Source organism: Lacerta agilis, chromosome 4, assembly GCF_009819535.1.
Source record: "Lacerta agilis isolate rLacAgi1 chromosome 4, rLacAgi1.pri, whole genome shotgun sequence".
Taxonomy (NCBI): domain Eukaryota; kingdom Metazoa; phylum Chordata; class Lepidosauria; order Squamata; family Lacertidae; genus Lacerta; species Lacerta agilis.
Window position 1 is genome coordinate 32491661 of NC_046315.1, and position 14588 is coordinate 32506248.

General features: G+C 40.0%; 1 protein-coding gene across 2 annotated transcripts; it reads left to right on the forward strand.

Annotated features, from left to right (window-relative positions):
* The first annotated feature begins 20 nt into the window (after window positions 1-20).
* Window positions 21-12143, forward strand: CEP97 (centrosomal protein 97). 2 transcript variants are annotated; one of them, XM_033146664.1, is made up of 11 exons: window positions 21-164; window positions 1810-1952; window positions 2663-2821; window positions 3802-3903; window positions 4450-4563; window positions 6024-6190; window positions 7334-7498; window positions 8012-8145; window positions 9186-9963; window positions 10421-10496; window positions 11051-12143. In XM_033146664.1, exons 1-11 carry the CDS (start codon window positions 98-100, stop codon window positions 11765-11767), a joined length of 2622 nt encoding a protein of 873 aa, XP_033002555.1. In that variant the 5' UTR covers window positions 21-97; the 3' UTR covers window positions 11768-12143. The 2 variants fall into 2 exon arrangements, with proteins under 2 accessions (XP_033002555.1, XP_033002556.1); XM_033146665.1 differs by lacking the exon at window positions 1810-1952.
* Window positions 12144-14588: the final 2445 nt, after the last annotated feature.

Here is a 14588-nt window from a genome sequence, read left to right on the forward strand (position 1 = left end):
CTATTTCTGAAAATTGTTTTTCCCCTCAGTGGGTTTAACCATCCAATCAGCGTCCAGAGCCCGCCCGGTTGCCTAGCGTTGCGAGCAAGCGGGAAGTATGGCGGCGGCACCAGCGGCGGCGGCGAAAACGGAGGGGGCTAAGCCAGCCATGGGCGTCAGGGAAGGTATGGAGCGGATCGCGGTGCCTAAAGGCGTCCCCTGTCCCTCCCCCCTCATTGTGTGTGTTTTATCCAAGTTGGGGAGACTCGGCGAGAGATTTATTCAGGCTTGGACCGTTGCAGGGTTGCCGCGCGGTGCCTTGTGGGGGCCGTAGTTTTCCCCTCGTCGCGTATCCTTGTTAACGTCCCGAGTCTGTTTCGGCATTGGACTCTAAATCCCAGAGGGCCTTGCAGAACACAGTTCTCTTTTTCTCTATTGTGGGGAGTGGGTGCTTTTGAAACCTTGCAGGGCCGTTCAGAGGAGAGTCTAGAAGCTGTGCTGTCCCTTCGTAGGCACGAAAACCTGCAGAAGGGAAAGGACGCGCGTCCAAACCTATCTTCTTCTCCTATGCCCGATCATCAAGCAGGCGCCTAATGGGCAGGTGCAGCCTGCCATATAAAACGCACAGGACAATGGTTGGCATGCAGGGTGCTGTTGTCATGGAATAATCCCATGTTATCTGGCTAGCATTTTGAAGGGTGCTCTGGTATTAGTTGCCAGCATTGCTCAGAGTCAGGGAACAGTTCCACTGTGAAAGTTTGCTGAAACTCAGATTCCCAAGTTGCATTATAAGGCTTTCTCAGAAAAAGCAACAACTAGCTATAATAACATGACACATTTTTTTCACCCAAGAAAGAACAATACTACACAGCATTATTATTTTTTACATAAAGAAAGGGATTAACATACTATTATTTTAAGTTTGCAGAAGTACCCTGTAGTTAGAAGAAGGAGGATTATTTTGTGGATAAGACCTCACACCGTACACCAGAAACTAACACGTGTAGAATGTATCTTATTAGCAAGCTGATTCCTGGCACATTTTGAACATATAAGCCCTCCTTGGGAAGGGGGAGTTCAAATTTCAAAACAGCCCTTTAGTAGGATGTATTTTCTAGATTCCACCAAAGCAGATTGGCCTTATGGAAAAGCAGCCAGATGAATGAGGCAGGCCGCCCACATCCATTTAAGTCTTGGCTTTCCATAGCAGCCTCTGTATACTGATAAAACTTGATTTTTGGTGCTAATGCTCTGTTTGAAAAAATAATTGGATAAAGTTTCATGTTTTTTTCTTTTATCACCTTTTCATTTAAATGTAAATATACAGAATTAAGAGAGAATTCACAGTGGCTTCTAAGATTAGAGTATTTTGACATTACAGTATTGCTAAATATGTTGCTTATGGTGAAAGTTCTCTTAACCTTTTTCTAAATATATATAAAAAATTGAATTTACCAAGCTTTAGCTGGTTTGTGCATCACATCAAATCATACTTTAAACTATGGCTTAAAATGCAAACAAGCAGTGTGCTTATACAATGTGCTTGTTCATGAATCAATACTCTCCCGCTCTGGTTCCACATCACCTTGGCTTCTCAATCATTGAAGGAAATGAACCTGAAACACTGGTTTGCATGTAACATGAAGCCAGCCTCTGATGGGCTTCCTCTCTAGTTGCAGCATCAGGAATGGGGAGGAGTAAAGAAAGTGCTCACATGAAACTGCAGTTTAATTTTAAACACTTGTTTAAAATGAAATTCAAACCTGACTACTATGTACCTTTCCCCAGTTTTGCATTTTTTAAAACTTCAATTTTTTTCTTTTCTCTTAGGTTCATTAATTAATTGGTCAGGCCAGGGTTTACAGAAATTAGGTTCACCTTTGGCCTGTGATGCAGATACACATACTTTGATTTTGGATAAGAACCAGCTAATTAAATTGGAGCACTTGGAGAGCTGCAAGAACCTGATGCAGGTTAGTTCCTTATGTCTGTGATACAGTGCTGTGCTTGTTAGGTTATCTTTGCTTTATACTTAAAGAAAAAAGCATAGGAAAATAATTTTGGGTAAAGTTAAATATATATTAAAATCTATTCTCTTCTGTTTAGCTTCAGGGCACTATGCAACTTCTTCCCCAAACATGTACACTTGGTGCTACCTTTACTCTCTTAAGCAACAAAAGAGGTCTGTCCTCTCATGCCTGTCATGAACCACCTGAGCTTCCATGAACCTGGCTGCCAGCTAACATCTGCTTTAAACTAGGCCCTGTTCTGAGGACCTGGCTTTCTGACATTGGGTAGCTATCGGAGATGAGGTGCTGTGGAACACCCTCTCCAGACATTTAAACCTGATACTGCCTTTATTAAGGGGAGGTCCATCCTTTCATGCCTTAAATGACTTTTAACCCCTTCTCATTGCTTTTTATATTGTTTCTGTAAATTCTTCTGTGTTCTTTAATTGTTTTAATTTGAACTTTCTTAGACCTACATGCGAAAAGTATAGAAAAGGTTGTAATTAGACTGTGAAGTCAGAACCCATATCGTTACTGGCTTACATTCTGCTGACTGAATAGCTCAGTCCTATATGCAGAACTAAGCTGCTTTGAGTTTGATGGGCCTTCTTCCCAGGAAAGTATTTTAGGAGTCCTACCTCAGTGAGGCCTTTCTTTGCTCTGTTATTTTGCAGTTGTCAGTAGCCAACAATCGGTTGGTGCGGATGATGGGTGTAGCAAAGCTGACTCAGCTTCGAGTATTAAACTTGCCTCACAACAGTATTGGCTGTGTGGAGGGACTGAAGGATCTGGTGCATTTGGAATGGCTGAACCTGGCAGGAAATAACTTGAAGGTAAACTTAATTCCATAATTCTGAAGAACCACTTCCTCTTATGAGTTTCCCACCACACTAAGAGGTCCTCCTGTCAGTTCTGAACTCACATTTCAATGGAAAAAGGGAAAGGACCTTTTCTGCTGTCACACCCAGACTTCAGATTTTTTTTTTCATTTTCTCCCCCAATCCCACAGGTTCTCCTTCTCATTGACCTTCTGCTGCGATGTAAAAAGTTTTCACTTTAAAAAGACCTTTAAAGGCCTGACTATCACCAGGCATATATGCTGCTCTTGACAGGGGGAGGGATTTTATAGGGGGTTATATGAAATTTCATTGTTACTGTCTGAACTGTTTTTAATCTCTTGTCTTGGCTTGCTATTTTGTTTACTGTGTCTTTAATTTTTGTGATATCTTATGGTTCTTGTTGTGAATCACCTTGAACATTTATAGGGAAAAGCAAGGTGCAAATGTTTTTAATAGGTGTCATATTTTAAAACCAGGATATCTTGCTTCTGTTAAAAAGAAGTAAAATGTGTTGCCTTTCAGTGGTTTCGAAAATTAAATGTTGTCTTTCTGCTGTTTCCAGAGCAGTCTGCATCATATCCTCATCCTACCTATGTGTCCCTTTTACTTTATTTCTCTCTACTTCTCCTGCCCCCATAACCATCACATTTCTCCTCCTTCCTTTATTGCCCCAATCCTGCTTTTAAAAAAATCCTAATTCTTCAGTCTCTTAGATTGCATTCTGGTTGTGCTAATCTGTCCTCTACTAATTTGGTCACTCTAAATTTCATTTTTTTGATTGCAGCACTTTTCAGATTTCCAGTCTGTAATTCTAGACTACCCTAGTATATTAGTTCTGTGTTAGTTTAAGATAGTATTAAATCTGGGGAGGAAGTTGTGTGGCTGGTGCAATCTCTTTTTGTGGATGGTTTGTTCAGAAACATGCATAATTTATGATGTTTCATAATGCTACAAAATATTTTCTCTTCCTGTAGACTATAGATCAGATCAATACCTGCACATCTCTTCAACATCTTGATTTGTCGGACAACAATATATCCCAGATAGGAGATATTTCCAAGCTATTATTGTTAAAGGTGAATGCTGTTCAGTTGTTGGTTGGATTGAATTCTTTTCTTTGCTGAGAGGAGAGGGCTGTTTTTCATTAAGGCTGCAGTCCTATAACCAATTGTCTGGGATTAAGTTCCACTGAATTCAGTGGGATTTACTTCTGGGTAAACATGAACAGGATTGTGCTGTACAGCTCTTTAAAATGCAATGCTGAAGTTGTGAGCTATCAATCCCTTTAAAACTGAAGGAAGTTAGTCACATATTAGACCCCCTGAAATTAAGGGGAAGCCATAGCTAATTTGTCAATTAGTTTTGCTAGAATTAAAGCGTAACTAGCTTCCACTTAAACCAAAGAGGTTCTGCCTTTTTGTTAAAATATTTCCTTTAATATGTTTTTTTAAAAGCATATATTGCCAGCCATTTTAAATTTTGTGTTTGCACTATTTAACAAAGGCATTCTTTAGTAATGATGATATTGCACAGGCCTTTTTGAATGTTCGAAGGAATTCATATATTTTATTTAAACAAATGAGTACATATTGCATTTTTCTCCTATTCTGCTGTCTCTTAAGACTCTGTTACTGCATGGAAATATGATAACATCCTTGCGTACAGCACCAGCTTGCTTGCCTCAAAGTCTGGGTATTCTTTCATTGGCAGAAAATGAAATCAGAGACTTGAATGAGGTAAGAATACAATTTCTCAACAAAACTGAATAGTTATTTTGAGAATGCTTTACTTGCAACTTTGTCTTATATTCAGCTAAGTTTCCTTCACTACATTTTTAGTTCCCTACTTGTATGCATAACAATATGGAACTCCATACAAAGTAGTTGGTGGTAGTGCAATGTCAGCTACTAAAGCAAATAAACAATAATAATTAGCCATTATTAAACATTTACTCCAGAAAGGCAAAAGGCATTATGAGGAACAGATTCTCTTTTGGTAGTAATTCGCATTAAGTTTTTTTGTTGTACAGTGTCCCTGCCTGAATCTGTTGATAGCAACAACAACAACACTAGTGTTAAAGTACATAAAATGTATAACACACTGTACAAAGATTAAAAAGCTCCTGTCTGCAGGCTTAAAGCCAAATAGATCCAACCCAAAAGGAAATGAGGAGGTGAAATGGTAGAGGCCCCATTTCCTAACATTAGATAGCTCTGATAATTGGCAGCTTGAACGCAAATAGTTCACGTAGGAAAGGACCCAAATGGCAGGCAGTCTCACAGGTGAATAGATCAAGTGGACTTTTCTGTTCCACTTCTCCATGTGATTGCTGGCATCCCGTCTGTCTCGAGAGACAATGGAGAGCACCTCGTGGGGTGAAGTCAAACCGTGGAATAATCACAACGCCTGCTGTGGCTGCAGAGACCGGTAACTCATAACTGCCTCCTACAACTAAAAAGATGATTTGAGTGTCAAATAGCAGTTGGAGCCTGCTGTCCCTTATTAATTATTTCTCTCCTGCAGCAGCAACCAGGCGGAATGCTAACTTCCTGAATCTCCTAATTATCTGAAGCCATCAGATGTCCTTGTGAAAATATTTAAACCTTTCCCCCCCTCCAAATATTTAGCATGCCCTCTCCCCTTGACCAATGTCAATTTCAGGTCTAGACAAGGGTTGTTAGTGTCTGAACTCTAAAGTATTCTGAAGTTTGGATTCCTATATATCAAATTATTGTGAATGTTTTGTAATTAAGCACTGTCTACAATCATTTACGCTTTGGGACGTCAAGATGATTATGACCATGCATAGTCCAGTTCAATAGTTAAAAAGCTTTGATAGGTATCTATTGAGAAAATCTTAGGTATGTGCTATTCTGTTTGAGGACAGGGAATTGAACTAGATTAGGGCTGTAGGTTTCATATTGGTGAGTAGTAGCATTAATTTATGTATTGTTAAGCTAATCTTTGAAAAAATTCATTACAAACAATGTAGGTTTTGAGACACACACAGAACAAAAGGAAAAGAGCTGCTCTGAATGGAAGGAAGCAAGTCATTCCCTCCCCTTTCCTCCCTCAGATAGCTCATTGTGTATGAAAAATGTGGCTGAATCTGCCACACTGTTGTTTATCCCATGAAAGCAAATTGCTGAACACAGGAAAATTTCAATTAATCAACAAAGCTATTGTTTGCTTTCAGATTTCGTTCTTGGCTTCCTTTACTGAGCTGGAGCAACTGTCAATTATGAACAATCCCTGTGTGATGGCCACACCTTCCATCCCAGGATTTGATTATAGGCCATATATTGTCAGTTGGTGTCTTAATCTTAAAGTCCTTGATGGCTATGTGATATCTCAGAAAGAAAGGTAAGAAACTGAAGATCACTGGATTGAATCTGACTAAACGGAAGTAGCATACTATTCTGTGTTTGTATTTTATTAAATTTAATTGCATTACTGACTACTTTTGCTTACAGTGTATAAACATCTGCTATTGCTGTTATTGTATTCCATCACCATTGCATCTGCAGTGATCCAGCAGAGTTATTCTGAGTCTATTTTGAGTTGGATTACTCATCTGCCTGCTGTGAGAACTTTGTTAGACACTTAGAGAATAAAATCACTATCATCCATTCTGTCTTAGATGTCAGTGGAATAGCAGATCCTACTGATGTAGCTTTGGTATCTCCTGTTTTGATAAATTTATACAACCCCAGAATGTGGACAACATCTTTGTAGTATTCTGTGAATGCCCTGAGACCCCTGGGTATAGGGCAGTAAATAAATTCAATTAATAATAATAATAATAACAACAATAATAAATAGTAAGAAACTGTCCACTAGTGCACTGGATCTTTGCCCACCTTGATTGATTAAAGAAGCCAGATGACGTCTGGTTGGCAGCGTAAGAGTGGTAAATGACTTATTGGAGAACAGAGTGATTACCATCCAGACTTAGGATAGCTGTTGTGGGACCTTTGTCAGGGTAGGGGGACGCCCTCTGGATCCCACTGGATAATTTCCTCTAAGAATCCAATATGCCATTCTTGGGCAAGGTTCTTAAGTGTGTGGTGGCTTTTTAGCTCCAGGGGTCCTTGGAGGAAATTGATTACATACACTTCAATTTTACATAGGTTCAATCCAATTTTGGGCCTGGAGTTGAAACTGAGGCAGCTTGGGTTACTTTGGCAGGCAACTGCTGTGCAAGGAGACAGAAAGGGGGAGTAGTTCCTCCTTGGTTCTGCTAAACCTCTCTGTAGCGTTTGATACCATCATTCTGGGCTGCCAGACACTGTTTTGTGGTGGTTCCAGTCCTTTCACAAGGGTCAATTTCAGAAAGTGATGTTGTGAGAATCTTGTTTTGGCACCCTGATCATTTGGGCATGGTGTTTCTTATCAATTTTGGTTAAACTCTTTCTTTATTTTTATTGCACAGTGTTTTTGTGCAAAAGCATTTTATAAATGTTCACCAAGAATATTTCTTTTCAAGGTGATTGTTCTTCCTTCTAGCTTGAAAGCAGAATGGCTTTACAGTCAAGGAAAGGGAAGATCATTTCGGCCAGGCCAGCACATTCAGTTAGTACAGTATCTTGCCAGTGTTAGTCCTCTTACTAGTATGTTCGGGCTTCAAACTGCAGAGGATGCTAAACTGGAAAAAATACTACATAAGCAAAGGTAAGAGCATTATCTTTTGTCAACAGTTGGGAATTTTAACAAAGTAATTGTTATTTTGTGGCAGAAAGAATAGAAGGATAACCTGTTAATCTTGACGGATTCAGACCCGGCACTTACCAACCCTAATTATTGTTGTTTTGGAGCCAGTGTGGTGTAGTGGTTAAGAGTGGTAGATTCGTAATCTGGGGAACCGGGTTCGCGTCTCCGCTCCTCCACATGCAGCTGCTGGGTGACCTTGGGCTAGTCACACTTCTTTGAAGTCTCTCAGCCCCACTCACCTCACAGAGTGTTTGTTGTGGGGGAGGAAGGGAAAGGAGAATGTTAGCCGCTTTGAGACTCCTTTGGGTAGTGAAAAGCAGGATATCAAATCCAAACTCTTCTTCTCTTCTTCTCAAAGGAACTAGCTTGCAGAAAGAATTGTGCACCAGGCTCTTGGCTCATATTTTGCTGTTGGCTTAGAGCCACTTTGGCATTGGTGCTTTAACAAAACCAGTCTCTACTCCTTGTCTTTAGGTTGCACCAGAGGCAACTGATGTACCAAAGCCAAGCTGATGAGCCACCTGTGTCTTCAACTTTGCATAAAGGGCAGCCTGCTACCAGTGAGCCAAATAGCCCTGTTCACAGGCCACAAATAATGACTGAAAGTGGTAAGATTCATGGGTTTCTGTAATACTATTTGTGATAACGAACCCATTGTCTAATATACTGATATCCAGCAGGAGCATGGTGGAGAGAGAGGATGGCAGAACCTTATGACTTGAAATAATGAAACTAGGGAAGCAGAGATGGAGTTGAAATTGAAAGGAAAAAGGGTTCTAAAGACCGGGACTCTGAGTTAGACAGAGATAGTGTTTATGATACCACACCTTGACCAATGTGATCAGCGGAGCATGCACAGCTCCAACAGGGTAGTGCTGCAGAGCATCAGAGTCATCTTGCTCTCCCGTTGTCAGCCTTTCCAGAGTGTAGAGTGTTTATTGTATCAAAATACATGATAAGTCAAAGACACTATCTACAGACACTTAAGGGATCCTGGTGCATCATGAACTATTCTCTGATCTTAGAGGTTAAACTGTAGAGATCCAAATAGACAGAGATCCATTCACTTATTTCAACTCAATACTATACAGTTATGTTCTGCAGCTGTGCAGTAATAAGTAACTCCTAATTCCTGCTTCCTGCTTAATGCAGCCTTGGCTTTATACCCACCAATGCATGCAAACACATTCCTTGGAGAAAGTGAGGGTGGATGAACTTTACTTTCATTGGCAGCCATGCATTTATATGGATGAAAGCCTAAAGAGCGACATTCAAAGACACCTCTTGAGGTGAGAGTTTAGCCTATTCCTTGGTGACCCTAGCCATTTCACCAAGCCTGTTGAGCATATTAGTGTGTGGTGGCATGTTGGAAGAAGGCTTCCAAGATGCTCTGCTGCACAAGAGAAGACTCCCATCAGGCAGTATTAAGCTCTTTCCCCACCTCTACATCCCTGGTACTGACAATCCTACCTTTCATCCAGTTAATGGAATGGACAGACATGTTGTGTACTAAGGTGATGGCTAGCAGGAAGTGCGGGTGGGGGGAGTCACTCAGTAATGCTCTACAGGGGTTCCTCAGGTATACAGGGGAGACCTAAATGGTCATGTTGCTGCCTATTTAAGTGCTTGTCTTCTTACCCTTTTCCAGAACCTGTTATAAAAAAAAATACATGGGTTGCAACAAAATCAAATGATGATCATTCCTATGCAATTAAAAATGTTTTCCCCTCACCACCGCAAACTGAAATAAGTATTTCTAGAGATCTCTACCTGGATGACATACAAACTGATGAGGACAAGTTGAACAGTAGTCTTCTATCCTCAGAGTCTACTTTTATGCCTGTTGCATCCGGCCTCTCCCCAGTGTCTCCTACTACTGCAGAACTGAGACTTCACAGAATGAATATTGAGACAGAAGGTATGGAGGATGCTGACTTTGAATTTATAAAAGAGGTTAATAAACAAGGAATGCAGGAAACGACTTCTGTGATTCTTGGGGAATGTGCCATCAAATCAGCAAAGGCTGTGGAAACTCAAAAGGAAGATCAAGAGGAAGGAATATTGTCCACTTCTAGTTTATCAGTAGCCACCGCTACTCTTTCTGCTAGCATTAGCAGTTGTCAAGTATCCTCTGAACACCATGTTGAGCGCAATGACCTCAAGCGATCACATACTCCGGAAGAGGGTGTTATCAAAACTGTTTCCCCTGCCCAATATCCAGAAGAATTGCCTGCTAGCACAACTGCTACTTTAATCCAAAAGTCAGATATGCCTGAAGAAATGAACAGAGCAGCCACCAAGATTCAAGCCTGTTGGAGAGGATTTTACACAAGGAACTACCATCCCAGAGCCAAGGAAGTGCGTTATGAAATTCGACTTGGTAGAATGCAGGAACACATTATACATTTAACTGAAGAAGTAGACAAGTAAGTTGGCAGTCGTTTTCAAATTGGAAGTAATTACAATTTTGAGGCTAAATAGAAATATTGACTTATCTAACTGCTAGCGATGTAACAAGCACTGTATGAGTGTTTAGGAGGTGTTGCATCCATCCTCAGTTGATGGGGATTTTTCTTGTGTTACATTGTCTCTAATTCTGTGTTTGGAGCAAGGTGGGAGAAAATTGAATAACCCATCAGCTTCAGAAGGTCTTAGAAGTAATAGAAGGTGCAATCTGCTCTGAAGAATTACATTAATATAATTATATACAGAAAGAGTCATTCTCTTCGCAAATTATTAGTAAAAAATAAGATTGAAAAGTTCACCCGTACAGATCCAATGCAGAGTCCACCAAACTGCTGATAAAATGCATAACAAGTACTGCAGCAAATTGTTTAAATTTATTTATAAATTCATATATATTTATATCTTTACCTTATGTAGATTAAGAAAGGAAAAAGATGAGGAGAAACTTCAAAGACTTGTGCAAGAGGAAGCTGTAAAATTCCTTTGGGACCAGGTAAAAATATCATTTCTAAATAATTTTCTGACTTTGTGTTAATAAAAACCATGGCCCACTAAGCAAATAAGCTGAAGAGAAATATGTACCATGTTGGATAGTTTACATGATTTATAGTGCATATCTACTCAGAAGCAAGTTTTGTTTAGTGGGACTTACTCTCAAGGAAGTGTCAATAGGATTGTAGCTTAAGGCAGTGTTTTTCAACCACTGTTCCACGGCACACTAGTGTGCCGCGAGATGTTGCCTGGTGTGCCGTGGGAAAAAATTGTCTATTTGATTCTTATTCAAGAGAATTACTTTATATATAGTCAATATAGGCACAGAGTTAAATTTTTTAACATTTTCTAATGGTGGTGTGCCTCGTGATTTTTTTCATGAAACAAGTGTGCCTTTGCCCAAAAAAGGTTGAAAAACACTGGCTTAAGGATCACCTCACACAGCATGCAGTTCTTAATATTGCTCTTTCATACGAAACTATAAATATGGTGGCACATGATGTGCATATAAGTCTAATTGAAATGATAACATTTCCTTTTGTGTGTTATTTGCAGGTTAGATGCATCCAGGAGTGGCAACTTTCAGTGAACTCACATCTCACTGCTTTCTGGCAGCATAATACTCCTACATCAAGCATTTTGGGTCCCTTTAAGGTCCATATAGACTCGCCTGGACTAAATCAAGTACCTTCTCCTGTTGGCAGTTCAACCTGGTTCGTTTCAGCTACTGAGGCTTCTCATCAGAAATGCTTGCCAGAATTTCCTGACTCGGGGTTCCATTCCTGTGTGACTGACCAGAACTGCCTTCATGAATCTCAGTGCTGTGGAGAAAACGTGGCAAAAGTAAATGGTGACGGCTCTCTAGAGAATTCTTTGAAAACGGTCAAACCATGTGAAGATTCTCTTTCCGAGTGCCCTTCAGCGGCTGAGGAGATCGAACTGGACCACGAGGAATGTTGTAAAGAGAGTTTCAACAGTGAGCAAGACAGCAGTAGTCTTTTCCAGCAGTATTTAAAATCAGTTGAGCAGTTAGATGATGACAAGACAAGTTGCAGCAATGGAACAAGCAGTTGTAGGCCGAATACAGCTGTCTTATCAGAAGATCCGGATGAGTTTTGCAACACTACATCAGGCTCCCAAGAGGTGCTTGCATCGGGACAAGGTGGAATTGGTCAGCCAGAAATCTGCAATTTGAATGCAGAAAGGGCTGAAGGAAAACAGACAGACTGTGACTCTTCTTTCCCGGCATTTCCTGTTAGCATAACCGTGTAGCAGGTATTCCGTTAGAAAAGCCACATTAATATGTTTTTGGTATTGTTGTTTGTATGAGATTTTTATACATTTTTGGAGGCTTGTGCTCCTGTGCTGTTAAAGCATCTTAGATTGTGAATAGTTTTGCTAATAATCCAACCTCTGACTGACACTGTGTTAATCTGTAACAAGTATGTTTCACTACAATGGACATGATGCACTTAATTTTTTATGTGATCTGAACAGGTTTTTATGAAATATAATTTTGAAGACTCTAACAACTTTTCTTACTAACTTACTTTGTGAACTAAGCAGTTCTCTTTTCCCAAAATGCTAAGCATACATGTGTGTTGTTATTTTCATTTTAATAAACCAATGGGAGTAATTGAAATAGTTACATTGAGTACTTATAATTTGATGGATATACAAGGTCAAGACATTCACAGTCAATAATTTTTAAGTATTTTGACCAACAGTTTGAAAGTGTATGCTTAAACTCAGGTACTAAGCCATAGCTTGGATATCTTATTCGCCAGCCTTTTTTCATTTATAAGTCATCTTTTTTAAAAAAGAAAAAAGAAAAGATGAAATAGTTGAATATCGGGTTAGAAACATGGCTGCTTGAGTTCCATTTATCACAGAGTCCTTTATCATAGGGGTCTTTTATCTAAAAGGATTTGCCATGATGTAATTCTTTTGGATTTTAGCCTGGGGGGAAGTTTCTGTATGATACCACAGAGCTTGCTAGGTGCTTTCAAGGGCTACAGCATTCTTGGAAAGGAAGTTGCAATGCTTCTAGCACTGCATTCCAAGGGTCAAAAGAACAGAATTGTTCCTCTTACACCAGTGCAAATTCTGAGGAATTTCTGAAATAAAGGCGGCTGAGACATTTTTTTTAACATGAGGGTTATATGACCATGGTTTATAAGATACAGTACTACTTCAGCTATTTTAGCACAAGCTTGTCTTGGTGCTGCAACATCTGAAGTTTAGGGTGTAGTTTGCCACTTTATCTTAGGAGATGTCTTGGTTCAAATCATTATCTGCACCCTAGCTGGGACCTAAGACATTGGTGGGACGTAAGAAACCAGTGGTTGGAATTGTTCACTGCTGAAGGGGAATTGGCTTCATGGATCTAGGAGTTTCCTGCATTAATGGAGACTTGGAAGCTCTCCCTTTTCCAGTTGCAACTGTCAAGAGATTGACAGCTTTTCTCCCCACAGAGAGCTTACTGGTTTCTACAGGTGTAAACTCCTTGACAGGTTTTCAAAATTATTATGAATAGTTACTGCCACGAGTGGTAAATAGGTATTTTTATTCATAAGACTTGGAAGAATTCAGATAAGATAGTGATTTGTACCACTACTACCCAAGCAATATTGTTTAATTCCTAAACAAAGATTGTGCATAGTGGTGGGGAACCTCTGGTTTGTGAGCCTAAGGAGGCCTGGTATGGCCCCCTAATTTGGCCTATGAGGCTGTTCCCCTCCCACAAAACCACACCTACCTGATCCATATCTGAGAACATTCCCAATTGTTCCTTGGCAAGTGCCAGTGCTAATCAGGTGATGGGTGCCAACAGATAGTCCCACTTCATCTGTTTGTAGGCGTGGTTTGGATTCAAATTGATAATTTTGATGTTGTCACCTGATGTCGTCATGATGACTGGTGACTGACTGGTACACAGCTGTGCTGACCTGTCAGAGTGGCCCGTGGGGGAGGTCAGGATCCAGCATGCCACTCCTGTTATAGGCTGTCTGAAAAATGATGTGTCAACTTCAAAAATGGAGGAATTATTTTGCCACGTACATATGGATAGACATTTTATAAAAGTAAATGCCTATCACTTCAAGGTGAACCATCATGTATTTTAGAATGCAAGAATGGAGTGGTACAGAATGTAAGATCTAATAGATTTCATTTGAGCATTTGCTTAAGGGGTCTTGAACTGACATCACAGCAACATAACTGCTTTTCATTTTATAACTCCCCACCCTTAGGAATTTATATTGCCTGTTTTGATTATAGGTCATTAGATTAAATTAATTCCTGTAGACACAGGACCAATGCATCACTTAAGAAGGGCTGCAGGCAAGTAGTTAATTGGCTGTTCTGTGCCTGTTCTGTGCAAGAGAGAGAGAGAGGTCGGTCTAAAAACACTAGGACAATTCAGATAAGTTATGTATTTTAGGTCCCCTTAGTTTTAATGGGAGAACTTTAAGCATGCACTTGAACTTTGCCCTTTGAAATCAGTTAGCTTAATTTTGAACATTTTTTAACAGTACAACTATCTTTGTGAATTATAATATCTGCATATTATAATGAATAAAGGAATAAAGCACATCTGCCTTCCAGCTGGCTTAATGAAATCTGTCTTCCATTAGAAAGCTGCAAGTGTTGAATGACTCAACACTTTTGAAGCTTGGAGTGTTGCAACCTTGGCCCAGTTAAGTAAAAATTCTCACAGAACGTTGCAGTATACGTAGAATTTTAAAACCTAGTTTCTGCTATGTCCAAAAAAGGAGGGGATTTGGGGGGGGGGAGTGCAGAGGGTAAGAGAGAGAAAAGTAAGCCCCACCTCATAATGGGTTGAAGTCTGTTCTGCTTGCACTTGGACAGCACTGGTTGCTGCCCAAAGCTATTTTATCACTTACTAAAGTCAGGCCTGTGTCATGACATTTTGACAAGTGCCTCAATGGCTGCCCAATAGTTACACTGGAGTGCTTTCATGCTACAATGGAGTATTGTCTGGATGCAATCTAACAGTCTCATTGACAGTGAAATGGGTTGGCCGTGTCCAGCTTGAAACATGAGAACTGTTTCTCTGCTTTGTAATCTGGTG

Coding starts and splice junctions, on each gene's coding strand:
- CEP97 (XM_033146664.1), top strand. CDS start 98: ATGGCGGCGGCACCAGCGGCGGCGGCGAAAACGGAGGGGGCTAAGCCA. Junction 3,904..4,449: donor CCAAGCTATTATTGTTAAAG/GTGAATGCTGTT, acceptor CTGTCTCTTAAG/ACTCTGTTACTGCATGGAAA. Junction 4,564..6,023: donor AAATCAGAGACTTGAATGAG/GTAAGAATACAA, acceptor GTTTGCTTTCAG/ATTTCGTTCTTGGCTTCCTT.